We start from the raw sequence: 14301 nt of genomic DNA, 5'->3' as shown, positions 1-14301 counted from the left end.
ACAGACTGGCCATTAGTGATGACAAAATTATCAACGTCTCTGTAACGAACGCGTCTCATGAAGAAAGAAGGCTAGACAATGAACAACCGACAAGACAGGAATCACAGGTCACGCTTGGAGTGCGGGAGAGTCTGCCTTCTCCTGCAAAGAGAGCTTCACACAAGACAGGGAAAAGAACCAGGCAGGGCACGGAAATACTTACTTCCCCCGATCATATTTCACAGCTGACAGGGCAACGAGGTAAGTTTGCACATAGACTTACACCTAGGTCTCTTCAGTTAGCGGTGGCAAGTACTCAAGACAATGCGGCACGTACTGCCGATTTTGCTGACAACAGTGATGATTTCAGGGCATTACCTGTTCGAGAATTTGAGACCTTGTCGACATAAATTTTCCCCTTCGGGGCCATATTTTCGATCATGCTCAAAGTGGACTAATAATGTTTTATCAGTTTTCTCTCATTCATATCTTGACCATTACCCGGGGAGAATCTTCTGAAATTATCAATGCTTATAATTAGTTTTTCATTACAAATTAAAGGATAATAATGAAATATTGAACATACTTAATATTTTGTTTTCAGCTTTGGATTTTAGATCTGCAATTCATATAATGTTCCTTTCTAATCGAATTTGAGAGAAAAGTAGTTGCCAAAGATTTATTCAAAGAAATGTTCTCACTCCTCTGATGAAAATATGAACATACTTTTAAGAAAGAAAAAAAAACAAATTGAATAATACCTACAGGGTTTGAACACATACACTTATGATTGATAGACTATTCACCCAAACCGCTCCAGCAGTTCGTACGTTTTCACTGAGCTTCTTTAGACTTTTGTGTAAAGTAGTTTCCTGCTCCACATTTTTTTTGTTTATTTCGATACGACTATAAGTTTGTGGTGAATATTTGGGCGTTACAGGTGTTGCAATGCATAAAAATCTTTTTCGTATAAACTACATTCAATTTTACGTCCTAATAACTTATATACAACAGGTTGAATCTGTGAAATGATTGGGGTTGGAGTGATCGTAAATGTTTTCATAGTTAGGAGCCTGGATATGAAAACCCGCTTAACGTGGGGATTTACTTTTGTGAATTTTGGTACATTTATTTATACACATCTATGGAAAATTTGATTTCTATAGTTATTTCAGGATTCTAGTTATTTATATGTTTGTTTATGAATGTATTTAGTACTTGGACTTTTAAGACTATAGATTACGTTTTGACGTTTAGACTTGGGACTTCTTGTTTGTATTTAGGTAGTTTATTTTGGGAATTTTTAGTTTTGGGGATTTTTATTTTGTAGTTAGAATATTATTATTACTTGGGTATAGATAATTAAATTATTAATTTTTGTTTTGACAGATGACTATTGTACTTTTACATTCATAATTAGGAAAAAATATACGTTGCATTTGTTTGTAAATATACTGCTGGATGTGTGTAACGATTTCATTGAAGTTAAAAAGGTGAGGAAATCGGCAGTCAATTTAAAGTATAAATAGCACTACTCATGTGATAGTGGATACAATTGGAACTCGTGCGCTAGGCTGTGATTTGTCAGTAGCCGTCCGTATGTTCATAATTACGACTACGATAGAGTAGTGGACAGTCAAATTCTCAAGGTTCAGTATCTGACCCTGGGTCTTCATTTTAGTTTTCTACAAGTTATGCATAGTCAGAAGTGAAAACATGGAAATGTATACAAATTCATGAGTATTATTTATCAAATATCGACGAAATGTTTTCTGTAACAATTTCATTCCGAAACTGGAAGAGAAACGTGAAAGGCAACAATCTGTATGTTATTACGGGAAGTTAAGTTTTGTATGAAATTTTGTGATAACAACGCTCAAGTTATTGCTATATGGATAGTAGAGTTATATAGCAATTTCTTCCAATATCTCAAGATTTATTCTATATTCTGTGATTGATCCAAAAATATGTTGAAGTTTATTAGTGGCAAATGCTATTCTGCTTTTCATGAATTTTGTGAATACGGCTATAGTGTATGTATTAGTCAAATTCTTGTGAGTATTGAGTATAAATGAATTGTGTTTAAAGTTGTTTCGAAGGTTCCTTATTAGCTTGTTTTGGAACAAAACCATATATTTATTGTATAAAGTGTAATATTCGCTATGAAAGATGTTGTAGTGATATGCGAAAAATATTGGTAAATGTTAACTTTCCTAATTAAATACTCTTTTATCTCAAAGTTATCCTATTAAGTTGATTGAAGATTATTGAAGATTATCAAATAAAATAACTTTAATAGAATATTGAATATATTTGTGCTGATAATCAATGAATACACAATTATTAATTTTTTATATTTGTTGTAGGATCTATTTTGGAGTGATCAAATTGTTTATAAAATTATTTAAGTCAAATTTTATGTCCTGTTTCCTTAATGAAATTTACATATTATATCCGACGAACTTTATGTATTATTTCATTGCATAATTCAAATAGCCTATTGAGCGATTTACTCAGTTTATAGTATTAATGCTTCTGTTTCAGCTTATTTATTACTCACACACACACACACACACACACACACACATACATATATATATATATATATATATATATATATATATATATATATATATATATATATATATATGTATATATTTCTTTAGTTATTTAAAACCAATTGTTTATACTTGTCCCATAGCGTTAGTTTTTGTGGAAATATTTTATCTTCCACTCAGGCTACGTTACAAGTCACAAATTCAGTTTTCCACAAAAACAGTATTGTTTTATTTTAATAATTACGAAAGATGGAAAGATTGGTCATTCATTCTACGTGCACAATTGTGTGGGTCAGGGCTGAATGGGCTATGACTTTTCCTATAGGTGCCGTGAGAATGCTTTCTTCAGGGTAGGTTTTTAAACTAGCTATTTTATAAACTGACAATAGAAATTGAAATAATACATAATCATCTTGTCCATCACAAATAGGGATTTGTTTATATAAATTACTAAAGCTGTCTGAAGCGATGTCTACACTTACTTTATCTAAATTAGTATTAAAAGACATAAATGAATTCCCTACACGTGAATCACCAGACACCAGTCCCGATAAACGTCCCCCTGAGACCCCCTGGTTCGAATTTTGAGAAAAACGTTTAACTCTGATCTGGAGCGTGAACCAAGGTATTTGTGACTAAAATTTGGTAACTCTCGGTATATTTGTCTGGTTCCCAAGCCGAGAGAGAGAGAGATAGGTAGGTATATAAAAATCGGATTAATGGGGGTTAAAAGAGTGATTTCGTAACTGCGAAATGGGTGATCGCATCACTACTGACATCTGGTAGTGGTGTTACGTAACACACACATTAGAAATAAAGCTTCGAAACGACAAATTGCATGTTGTGCCGTGGATAAGTCGGTAAGGTGTCTGCTTATTGAGTAGGCAACGCGAGTTCGAGTCTTGAGTACACCAATTACTTTTCCTTCAAAATACATTTCTATATTTTTTATATATGTTATTAATAATTGCTTTCCTGCATTTTTTGTAAATTATCTTAAATTAGTGAAGGTTCAGTAAAATCAAGAAGGTTAAAATACATATATATGATTGTTTTATCCGTATGTACAGTCCAGAGATGGAGCGGGTCGGGGCGCGCCGGGTCAACAGGACGTGACCCACTGCAACCCCCCACTTTGACTTAACAACGTATTACGACCCACAGACTCATTCTGCTCAGTGCATTGTAGACAGCTTCTGAACACTGGTGAATTTGTCTTCTTTCAAGGCATCCTTTTTCTTTTCATTTGTTTCTATTGACAAAAGAAGTTCAGGCAATTTTAGATATTGATATTTGCAACTGTAATAATAGCAATAGGACTTATTTGAGACGCAGCCTGTGATTTCTTAGACGAGCTAACTACTGGGAAAAATGTTTCAATCATGTGTAATATATGAATTATTATATAAAAAATTGAATGTAACTATGTGTGCATGATCATCATATCCAAATTGCAAAGTCAAATGAAATGATTTTTGGTATATACTTAGGCCTCAATCTCAATTAGGAAGTTATCATAAATTCGGTATCGATTTCATTATATTACATATTCTAAGAGGGTCCGAATTTTTGCGAAAAATTTAGTATCTCACAAGCTGTTCAAGTTGAAGAGCTGATATTCAGTATATTAATTCTTTATCTAATATAAATAAAATAAAGAGTTTGTTTGTGTGTTTGTCTGTCTGTCTGTCCGTGTGCGGCCTGGGAACCAGACGAGTAAACCGAGAGTTACCAAATTTTGGTCAGGGGTGCCTAGCCCAGGCCCCAGATCAAGACGAAGTCGTTTTTTTAAATTTCGAACCAGGGGGTCTCAGGGGGCTTTTACCGGAACCGGCTTGGGAACCAGACAAATATACCGAGAGTTACCAAATTTTAGTCACAAATACCTTGGTTCACGCTCCAGATCAGAGTTAAACGTTTTTTCTCAAAATTCGAACCAGGGGGTCTCAGGGGGACGTTTATCGGGACTGGTGTCTGGTGATTCACGTGTAGGGAATTCATTTATGTCTTTTAATACTAATTTAGATAAAGTAAGTGTAGACATCGCTTCAGACAGCTTTAGTAATTTATATAAACAAATCCCTATTTGTGATGGACAAGATGATTATGTATTATTTCAATTTCTATTGTCAGTTTATAAAATAGCTAGTTTAAAAACCTACCCTGAAGAAAGCATTCTCACGGCACCTATAGGAAAAGTCATAGCCCATTCAGCCCTGACCCACACAATTGTGCACGTAGAATGAATGACCAATCTTTCCATCTTTCGTAATTATTAAAATAAAACAATACTGTTTTTGTGGAAAACTGAATTTGTGACTTGTAACGTAGCCTGAGTGGAATATAAAATATTTCCACAAAAACTAACGCTATGGGACAAGTATAAACAATTGGTTTTAAATAACTAAAGAAATATATATATATATATATATATATATATATATATATATATATATATATATATATATATATATATATATATATATATATATATATATATATATATGTGTGTGTGTGTGTGTGTGTGTGTGTGTGAGTAATAAATAAGCTGAAACAGAAGCATTAATACTATAAACTGAGTAAATCGCTCAATAGGCTATTTGAATTATGCAATGAAATAATACATAAAGTTCGTCGGATATAATATGTAAATTTCATTAAGGAAACAGGACATAAAATTTGACTTAAATAATTTTATAAACAATTTGATCACTCCAAAATAGATCCTACAACAAATATAAAAAATTAATAATTGTGTATTCATTGATTATCAGCACAAATATATTCAATATTCTATTAAAGTTATTTTATTTGATAATCTTCAATAATCTTCAATCAACTTAATAGGATAACTTTGAGATAAAAGAGTATTCAATTAGGAAAGTTAACATTTACCAATATTTTTCGCATATCACTACAACATCTTTCATAGCGAATATTACACTTTATACAATAAATATATGGTTTTGTTCCAAAACAAGCTAATAAGGAACCTTCGAAACAACTTTAAACACAATTCATTTATACTCAATACTCACAAGAATTTGACTAATACATACACTATAGCCGTATTCACAAAATTCATGAAAAGCAGAATAGCATTTGCCACTAATAAACTTCAACATATTTTTGGATCAATCACAGAATATACAGAATAAATCTTGAGATATTGGAAGAAATTGCTATATAGCTCTACTATCCATATAGCAATAACTTGAGCGTTGTTATCACAAAATTTCATACAAAACTTAACTTCCCGTAATAACATACAGATTGTTGCCTTTCACGTTTCTCTTCCAGTTTCGGAATGAAATTGTTACAGAAAACATTTCGTCGATATTTGATAAATAATACTCATGAATTTGTATACATTTCCATGTTTTCACTTCTGACTATGCATAACTTGTAGAAAACTAAAATGAAGACCCAGGGTCAGATACTGAACCTTGAGAATTTGACTGTCCACTTCTCTATCGTAGTCGTAATTATGAACATACGGACGGCTACTGACAAATCACAGCCTAGCGCACGAGTTCCAATTGTATCCACTATCACATGAGTAGTGCTATTTATACTTTAAATTGACTGCCGATTTCCTCACCTTTTTAACTTCAATGAAATCGTTACACACATCCAGCAGTATATTTACAAACAAATGCAACGTATATTTTTTCCTAATTATGAATGTAAAAGTACAATAGTCATCTGTCAAAACAAAAATTAATAATTTAATTATCTATACCCAAGTAATAATAATATTCTAACTACAAAATAAAAATCCCCAAAACTAAAAATTCCCAAAATAAACTACCTAAATACAAACAAGAAGTCCCAAGTCTAAACGTCAAAACGTAATCTATAGTCTTAAAAGTCCAAGTACTAAATACATTCATAAACAAACATATAAATAACTAGAATCCTGAAATAACTATAGAAATCAAATTTTCCATAGATGTGTATAAATAAATGTACCAAAATTCACAAAAGTAAATCCCCACGTTAAGCAGGTTTTCATATCCAGGCTCCTAACTATGAAAACATTTACGATCACTCCAACCCCAATCATTTCACAGATTCAACCTGTTGTATATAAGTTATTAGGACGTAAAATTGAATGTAGTTTATACGAAAAAGATTTTTATGCATTGCAACACCTGTAACGCCCAAATATTCACCACAAACTTATAGTCGTATCGAAATAAACAAAAAAAATGTGGAGCAGGAAACTACTTTACACAAAAGTCTAAAGAAGCTCAGTGAAAACGTACGAACTGCTGGAGCGGTTTGGGTAAATAGTCTATCAATCATAAGTGTATGTGTTCAAACCCTGTAGGTATTATTCAATTTGTTTTTTTTCTTTCTTAAAAGTATGTTCATATTTTCATCAGAGGAGTGAGAACATTTCTTTGAATAAATCTTTGGCAACTACTTTTCTCTCAAATTCGATTAGAAAGGAACATTATATGAATTGCAGATCTAAAATCCAAAGCTGAAAACAAAATATTAAGTATGTTCAATATTTCATTATTATCCTTTGATTTGTAATGAAAAACTAATTATAAGCATTGATAGTTTCAGAAGATTCTCCCCGGGTAATGGTCAAGATATGAATGAGAGAAAACTGATAAAACATTATTAGTCCACTTTGAGCATGATCGAAAATATGGCCCCGAAGGGGGAAATTTATGTCGACAAGGTCTCAAATTCTCGAACAGGTAATGCCCTGAAATCATCACTGTTTGAAAGGTTTCCTTAACAAATACCTAGGTAGAATCAGGGGCGGATCCAGGAGGGATCGGGGCGATTGCCTCCCCCCCAGAAGAGGAAACTTTATATATAAGGTTTCTATTTATATATAAGGTTATATATAAAGGATAACTTTATAACTTTATATACATACACAGGAAGCTACATAACTTTATAGTTACTTCTTGTTAGTTAGTACGAATAATTACGACTACGATTTTGTTAACATAGTCTGAGTGGGGGGAATAAAATATTCCAACAAAAACTAACGCTATGGGACATGTACTGGCAAAGTACATACATAATTGGTATTAAAGAACTAAAGAAGTATATATATATATATAGTCATTGGGGTGAAGTCGGTATATTAAGGATAAAATGCACTACACTGTGCTTATGCAGATAGTTATTTGAAAATTAAACCTCATGCTAGATACAGTGAACTTTTTACTATAAACTCAATGGAAATGGACGTACAAGTGTGAAACAATAAAGTGAGGAAAGAGAGATAAAGAAAAGATAGCGACTTACCCGCTTCACCCCGTTTGTGGGGGTGAAGTCGGTAGGTGCATGTGGTGAACTGGGTACATGTTTATTACTAATCATATGTTCTACTAGGTACCACTACTTCGTCATAAACCATTATATCTCACTACATCATCACTAGAAATTTTCCACCTTCAAGCACACATTCAATTCAACATTGTCTGTACACAAAGTTCCACTACAAACATTCAGTTTAACATTTTACACAAACAAACTGTTTTTTTATAAAAAGCACCGACACAGTATTCGTGATACCAGGTGTCGCAACTTTGGCACTGTATCCACTCCAAGAATTTGGTACATGTCTCGTTGCTGTATGATCGTCCACAAAACCCACAGATGTTTCTGTTGTCAGCAAAATCGGCAGTACGTGCCGCATTGTCTTGAGTACTTGCCACCGCTAACTGAAGAGACCTAGGTGTAAGTCTATGTGCAAACTTACCTCGTTGCCCTGTCAGCTGTGAAATATGATCGGGGGAAGTAAGTATTTCCGTGCCCTGCCTGGTTCTTTTCCCTGTCTTGTGTGAAGCTCTCTTTGCAGGAGAAGGCAGACTCTCCCGCACTCCAAGCGTGACCTGTGATTCCTGTCTTGTCGGTTGTTCATTGTCTAGCCTTCTTTCTTCATGAGACGCGTTCGTTACAGAGACGTTGATAATTTTGTCATCACTAATGGCCAGTCTGTTCAATGGAAATATGCCAGTAGCTGTAAAACCTGCTGCACCATTTCCCACTGTGCCAGCTTTCCCCATGCCTGATTCAGTAGCTGGCCGAACTGCACTTTTGTTAGTGATCTTCCTGGGTTTGAGAATACCCACTGGTTGCAAGCTTGTTTAAAGAATAAACTAAGAGGGCGAAAGACAGCTTTGTCTAATGGTTGTAAAGCATGAGTCGTGTGACTCGGAAGACACAGAGCTGTGATTTCGTGTTCAAAGCAGTACTCTACTACTTCTAACGACTTTGTGTGGGCTGCATGGCCATCCATGAGAAGTAAACAAGGCCCCTGTGGCTTCTGTTTGACGAAGTGTTTTAGCCACTTTAGAAACGCAACGTCCTTGACGTAACCAGAATCCGTCATTAGCACTTGGGAGCCTGGTGGTAAGCCATCACGATATTCGTTCTTTAATTGTTTCCCTTTGAAAATCACAAACGGTGGGAGAAACATGCCCGTAGCATTGCAGCACGCAATCACTGTTACGTTTCCCCCCCTTTCCTTGGATGTAAGTGACAGAACATCACGTTGCCCTTTTCTAGCGACGACTGCGTCTGGAGGCTCGTTGTTCAGAGGCAATCCAGTCTCATCTACATTGAACACATTTGCACCCTTATCTTGAAGATTGAGTTCAATTAATACCCTTTCCAGCATATTGTAAAACTCATCCAGTCTTTCCCGTGTTAAACCAGAAACCCGAGCTTGCGATACGCCAACAGGTGTCCGTATGGAAAGCTCTGGGTGGCGACGCATAAAGCTGTGGAGCTAGTCATATCCTGCTCCACGGCGCGCTTTGTTAAACGGGTGATCTATTTGCAACCATTCAGCATAACGAAAGGCTGCCCTACGAACGTCACCTGGTGTAACTGGAAATCCCCTCTGTGCCAATGTCTGTAATCGGTACGCTAGAGCATTCTCTTGATCTACACTGAATACGGGCTGGCCACCTATAGCCATGTTAACTGTGCCTATCTTATCTCGGTGTACGTGTCCGCGCAGTGTCTCGAAGGGAACCCCAAAAGCCTTACTTGCTTTGGAAATGGAGTCTTCAGCTTGTACTGCCTTCACTGCTGCTTGCATTGTCGCCGGCTTCCATTTCATGATAGGTCTTCTAGAGTTGGTCCTCTTTTTGTACGTTCGTGGCATCTGAAAATTAAAATACAAAATTGTCACACAGGCGAATAGGTCTGCATTAGTATTACTAACCTAAGCTACGTGAATGTATCAATTATAAACAACTCTTGTGTCACATGGACATTGGAGTGCCTTCATCCCCGTAACGGACTGGCTAGCATGCTTTTCTGTGGTGTGCGGGTTCGATCTCCGGTGGAGGCACTCTTTTACCGAAATGTTTTGGAGTCCACTGTTAATAATTGTACATCCTGCCCTATGTAGCTTTCCTGCTCACATAGTATGTTAAAATGTACGCAAACGGAACAAATGTGCACATTGGACCGGATGACCATGCCGTGATTGCAGTGTTCAGTCATTGCTTGACCATTGCTAAGGAAAGCTGCTGTAACATGATACAGGTTTGCGTTGTAATTACGGTCCAGTTGTAACTCGTTAACAATTGCAAGTAAAAGTTTTATATTTATTATATTCCAGGTTCGGTGGGTTATTTTGGTTACTGAAACACGTGGCGTAGTTGCTAACGCCTTTGGTGCGAGCTGTCCCGGGTTCAATTCCCAGTGGGGTCACTCGGTCGAAAAGATGTAACAGCTTTTTCAGGTCTGCCATCCTCAGAGATTTTTCCTGGGTTTTCCTCATTTATACCAAGCAAATGCCGGGTTGGTATCTAACAAACAGGTCCCAAGCCGCTTTCTTCCCCACCCATTCCTTTCTTCCTTCCCTTTCCCCGGATTGTATGATCGCCGAGGGACATCATCCCTTACACGTGAAGAGCTTAAGGCTATCGATTCCGGAATCCCCATAATATGTATAAATTAAATTAATTAAATAAATGTACGCTTTTCAAAGTCGGAAATCACGACCAAACTTCTACATCTTCTACATGGATACTACTTTATTGAAACATGCATTTTTCACCATTCATACAGGAGAGGTCTGGTGCTCCCTGACCCCTTGTTCTGATTATGCCACTGTGTTTGATTATCGAGTGCATCTTAAGGCCAAGTTAGGTTCAAACACAGCTACAACAAACATTGTATTTATTTTCATGCTGAATGTTCATTTTACAAGCATGGAAAAGACGTACCGACTTCACCCCACACAACAGTACCGACTTCGCCCCACATAGGTTACCCCGTTGTTTCTCTACCAAATTACTATTAGTTCATAAAGCATCAAGACAACAACTATGTACTCTCTACACAGAAACCTTATCTTACCTCACGAAAAAATGCGCAAGTCAAAACTACACGTGCAACTCATTATACATCTTAGGTTTTCCAGAACGAAACTTATAATAGCAAGAATAAACGGCATGAGTGACTCACCTTCCACACAAAGAAGTCTCGTGGTATGCTTGGTCTGCGATCCAATTTCCTTCTTCTAACCCTCGCTCATACAGCATGACTAACTGTTTCGAAAACAAACTTTTCTTCCTTCACTCGCCTCAACACGATGTTGTCAGTTCGTCATACCTTACACACTACCGACTTCACCCGACTACCGACTTCACCCCCAATGACTCTACAGCTGAATATACCCGTTCTTCGCATGGGGCCACTACTTGGAAGTCAACGCTTGTGGAAGTATTACTATTCATTTCGGCGACCGCGAAAACTTTGGATGTAATATCGATCATTTTGGATTACTTTTAAATGTCTCGGTATCCCCCCTCCCCGCTGACTCCCGGCCGCATACAATTGTAGCTGAATTTGCAAGTCATCGCTAATGAAGGTCTCACCATTGATATCACCGACTGCAAAAATTATGGAATTGACGCTAATATCGGTCATTCTGGATTATTTTTACATGCCTGAGTATTCCCCCTCTGACTCCCGGCCCGCATACATATGTAGCTGAATTTGCAAACCATCGCTAATGGAAGTGTCACCATTGATCTCAGCGGCCGCGAAAACTATGGATTTGACTCTAATATCGGTCATTTTGGATTATTTTTACATGTCTCGGCATTTCGTGTCCCCTCCCTCCCCGCTGACTCCCGGCCCGCATACAATGGTAGTTGAATTTGCAAATCATCGCTAATGAAAGTGTCAGCATTGATCTTACCGACTGCGAAAATTATGAACCTGACGCTAAAATCGGTCATTTTGGATTATTTTTACATTTCTCAGCATTCCCCGCTGACTCCCGGCTTGCATACAATTGTAGCTGAATTTGCAAATCTTCGCTAATGGAAGTGTCACCATTGATCTCAATGACCGCGAAAACTATGGATAGGACACTAATATCGGTCATTTTAGATTACTTTTAAATTTTTCGGTATCCCCCCCCCCCGCTGACTCCCGGCTCGAATAAGGTGAATTTGGAAGTTAATGTGATCAGAGTTTCACCATAGATTTCAGCGACCGCGAGAACTATTAATTCGACACTAATGTCGGAAATTTTCTACTACTTTTACATGTCCCGATAAACGTCCCCCTGAGACCCCCTGGTTCGAATTTTGAGAAAAACGTTTAACTCTGATCTGGAGCGTGAACCAAGGTATTTGTGACTAAAATTTGGTAACTCTCGGTATATTTGTCTGGTTCCCAAGCCGGTTCCGGTAAAAGCCCCCTGAGACCCCCTGGTTCGAAATTTAAAAAAAACGACTTCGTCTTGATCTGTGGCCTGGGCTAGGTACCCCTGACCAAATTTTGGTAACTCTCGGTCCACTCGTCTGGTTCCCAGGCCGCACACGGACAGACAGACAGACAAACACACAAACAAACTCTTTATTTTATTTATATTAGATAAAGAATTAATATACTGAATATCAGCTCTCCAACTTGAACGGCTTGTGAGATACTAAATTTTTCGCCAAAATTCGGACCCTCTTAGAATATGTAATATAATGAAATCGATACCGAATTTATGATAACTTCCTAATTGAGATTGAGGCCTAAGTATATACCAAAAATCATTTCATTTGACTTTGCAATTTGGATATGATGATCATGCACACATAGTTACATTCAATTTTTTATATAATAATTCATATATTACACATGATTGAAACATTTTCCCCAGTAGTTAGCTCCTCTAAGAAATCACAGGCTGCATCTCAAATAAGTCCTATTGCTATTATTACAGTTGCAAATATCAATATCTGAAATTGCCTGAACTTCTTTTGTCAATAGAAACAAATGAAAAGAAAAAGGATGCCTTGAAAGTAGACAAATTCACCAGTGTTCAGAAGCTGTCTACAATGAGTCTGTGGGTCGTAATACATTTTTAAGTCACAGTGGGGGGTTGCAGTGGGTCACATTCTGTTGACCCGCGGCCCCCCGACCCGCTCCATCTCTGGACTGTACATACGGATAAAACAATCATATATATGTATTTTAACCTTCTTGATTTTACTGAACCTTCACTAATTTAAGATAATTTACAAAAAATGCAGGAAAGCAATTATTAATAACTAGAGACCGGATGTTAGGCAAAATGCCTATTCTTTAATATTAAAGATATGATCAAAAATAACGTTTTTAAGTTTATATATGGGGTTATAGTTTCGATTTAGGCCAATTTTATTTTGCCTATTTTGCCTATTTCGACCTTTATTGCCTAAATAATTGCTTTAGTGCCTAATGTTGCCTATTCTATGCATTTTCTTCAAAATAAGCCTTCATTGGGAAAATATAAAATTTATATAACATAAATAATACATACATATATACGTATATTAGGTGTTTGTAAACACAAGCACGTGGTACGTTACAATATATACACAGGGTGAACTTCAAAGATGTGCACATACTTCCGTGGTGATTAATGATATCACAGATTCTCTTGTAGTTTGTCGAATTCAGTGTCGTGTGCGAGTGATAGTGATGCCAATTTGGAATCGAAAATCGAATCTTCACAATTGGAATGGAACAGATAGATGTGCAAATACGTTGGGAGGTGATTCGTGACATGAAAAGAAGACAAAAAGTCCTGTTGCATGTGGAATTCCACGTCGTGTACGAGTGACAGGGGTGCCAACTTGGAATCGAAAATCGAATCCTGATAATTGGAACGGAACAGATAGATGTGCACATACGTTGGGAGGTGATTCGTGACATGAAAAGAAGACAAAAAGTCCTCTTGAATGTCACGAATCACCTCCCAAAGTATGTGCATACTTTTATGTCTCGCTCCAATTGTCAGGATTCGATTTTCGATTCCAAGTTGGCCCCCCTGTCACTTGTATACGACGCGGAATTCCACAACATGCAAGAGGACTTTTTGCATTCTTTTGATGTCACGAATCACCTCCCGAAGTATGTGCACATCTTCCAGGTTCACCCAGTATATAAGGAAACATAACAAGCTTCGTTTTTATATATACAATAAAAGAAGATATTGACAAAGAAGTATGTTTCTATATTCTTTGAGCATTATTTATGATTGAATCTATTTTTTAATGGTATCGAGTATTTATCTTCATTATTTCGAGCTACATTTTAGTGCCTATTTTACTGCCTATTTTTTAAATTTTTAGTGCCTATTTGCCTGCCTATTTTCTAGGTTTTTCGTGCCTAAACATCCGGTCTCTATTAATAACATATATAAAAATATAGAAATGTATTTTGAAGGAAAAAGTATTGTTGTACTCAAGACTCGAACTCGGGTTGCCTACTCAATAAGCAG

The 14301-nt window shown here is 36.5% G+C and overlaps 1 protein-coding gene across 1 annotated transcript; it reads right to left on the bottom strand.

Annotated features, from left to right (window-relative positions):
- Positions 1 to 8511: 8511 nt before the first annotated feature.
- On the bottom strand, positions 8512 to 9291 carry LOC145665291 (uncharacterized). The gene has a single exon (XM_081732585.1). It carries the CDS (start codon positions 9289 to 9291, stop codon positions 8512 to 8514), a length of 780 nt encoding a protein of 259 aa, XP_081588711.1.
- Between the last annotated feature and the right edge of the window lie 5010 nt (positions 9292 to 14301).

The sequence above is a fragment of the Thermobia domestica genome, chromosome 11 (assembly GCF_964235325.1).
Source record: "Thermobia domestica chromosome 11, izTheDome1.hap1.1, whole genome shotgun sequence".
In the NCBI taxonomy this organism is placed as follows: Eukaryota; Metazoa; Arthropoda; class Insecta; order Zygentoma; family Lepismatidae; genus Thermobia; species Thermobia domestica.
The sequence above is the reverse complement of the archived record's forward strand: the minus strand, read 5'-3'. Positions and strand labels throughout refer to the sequence as shown.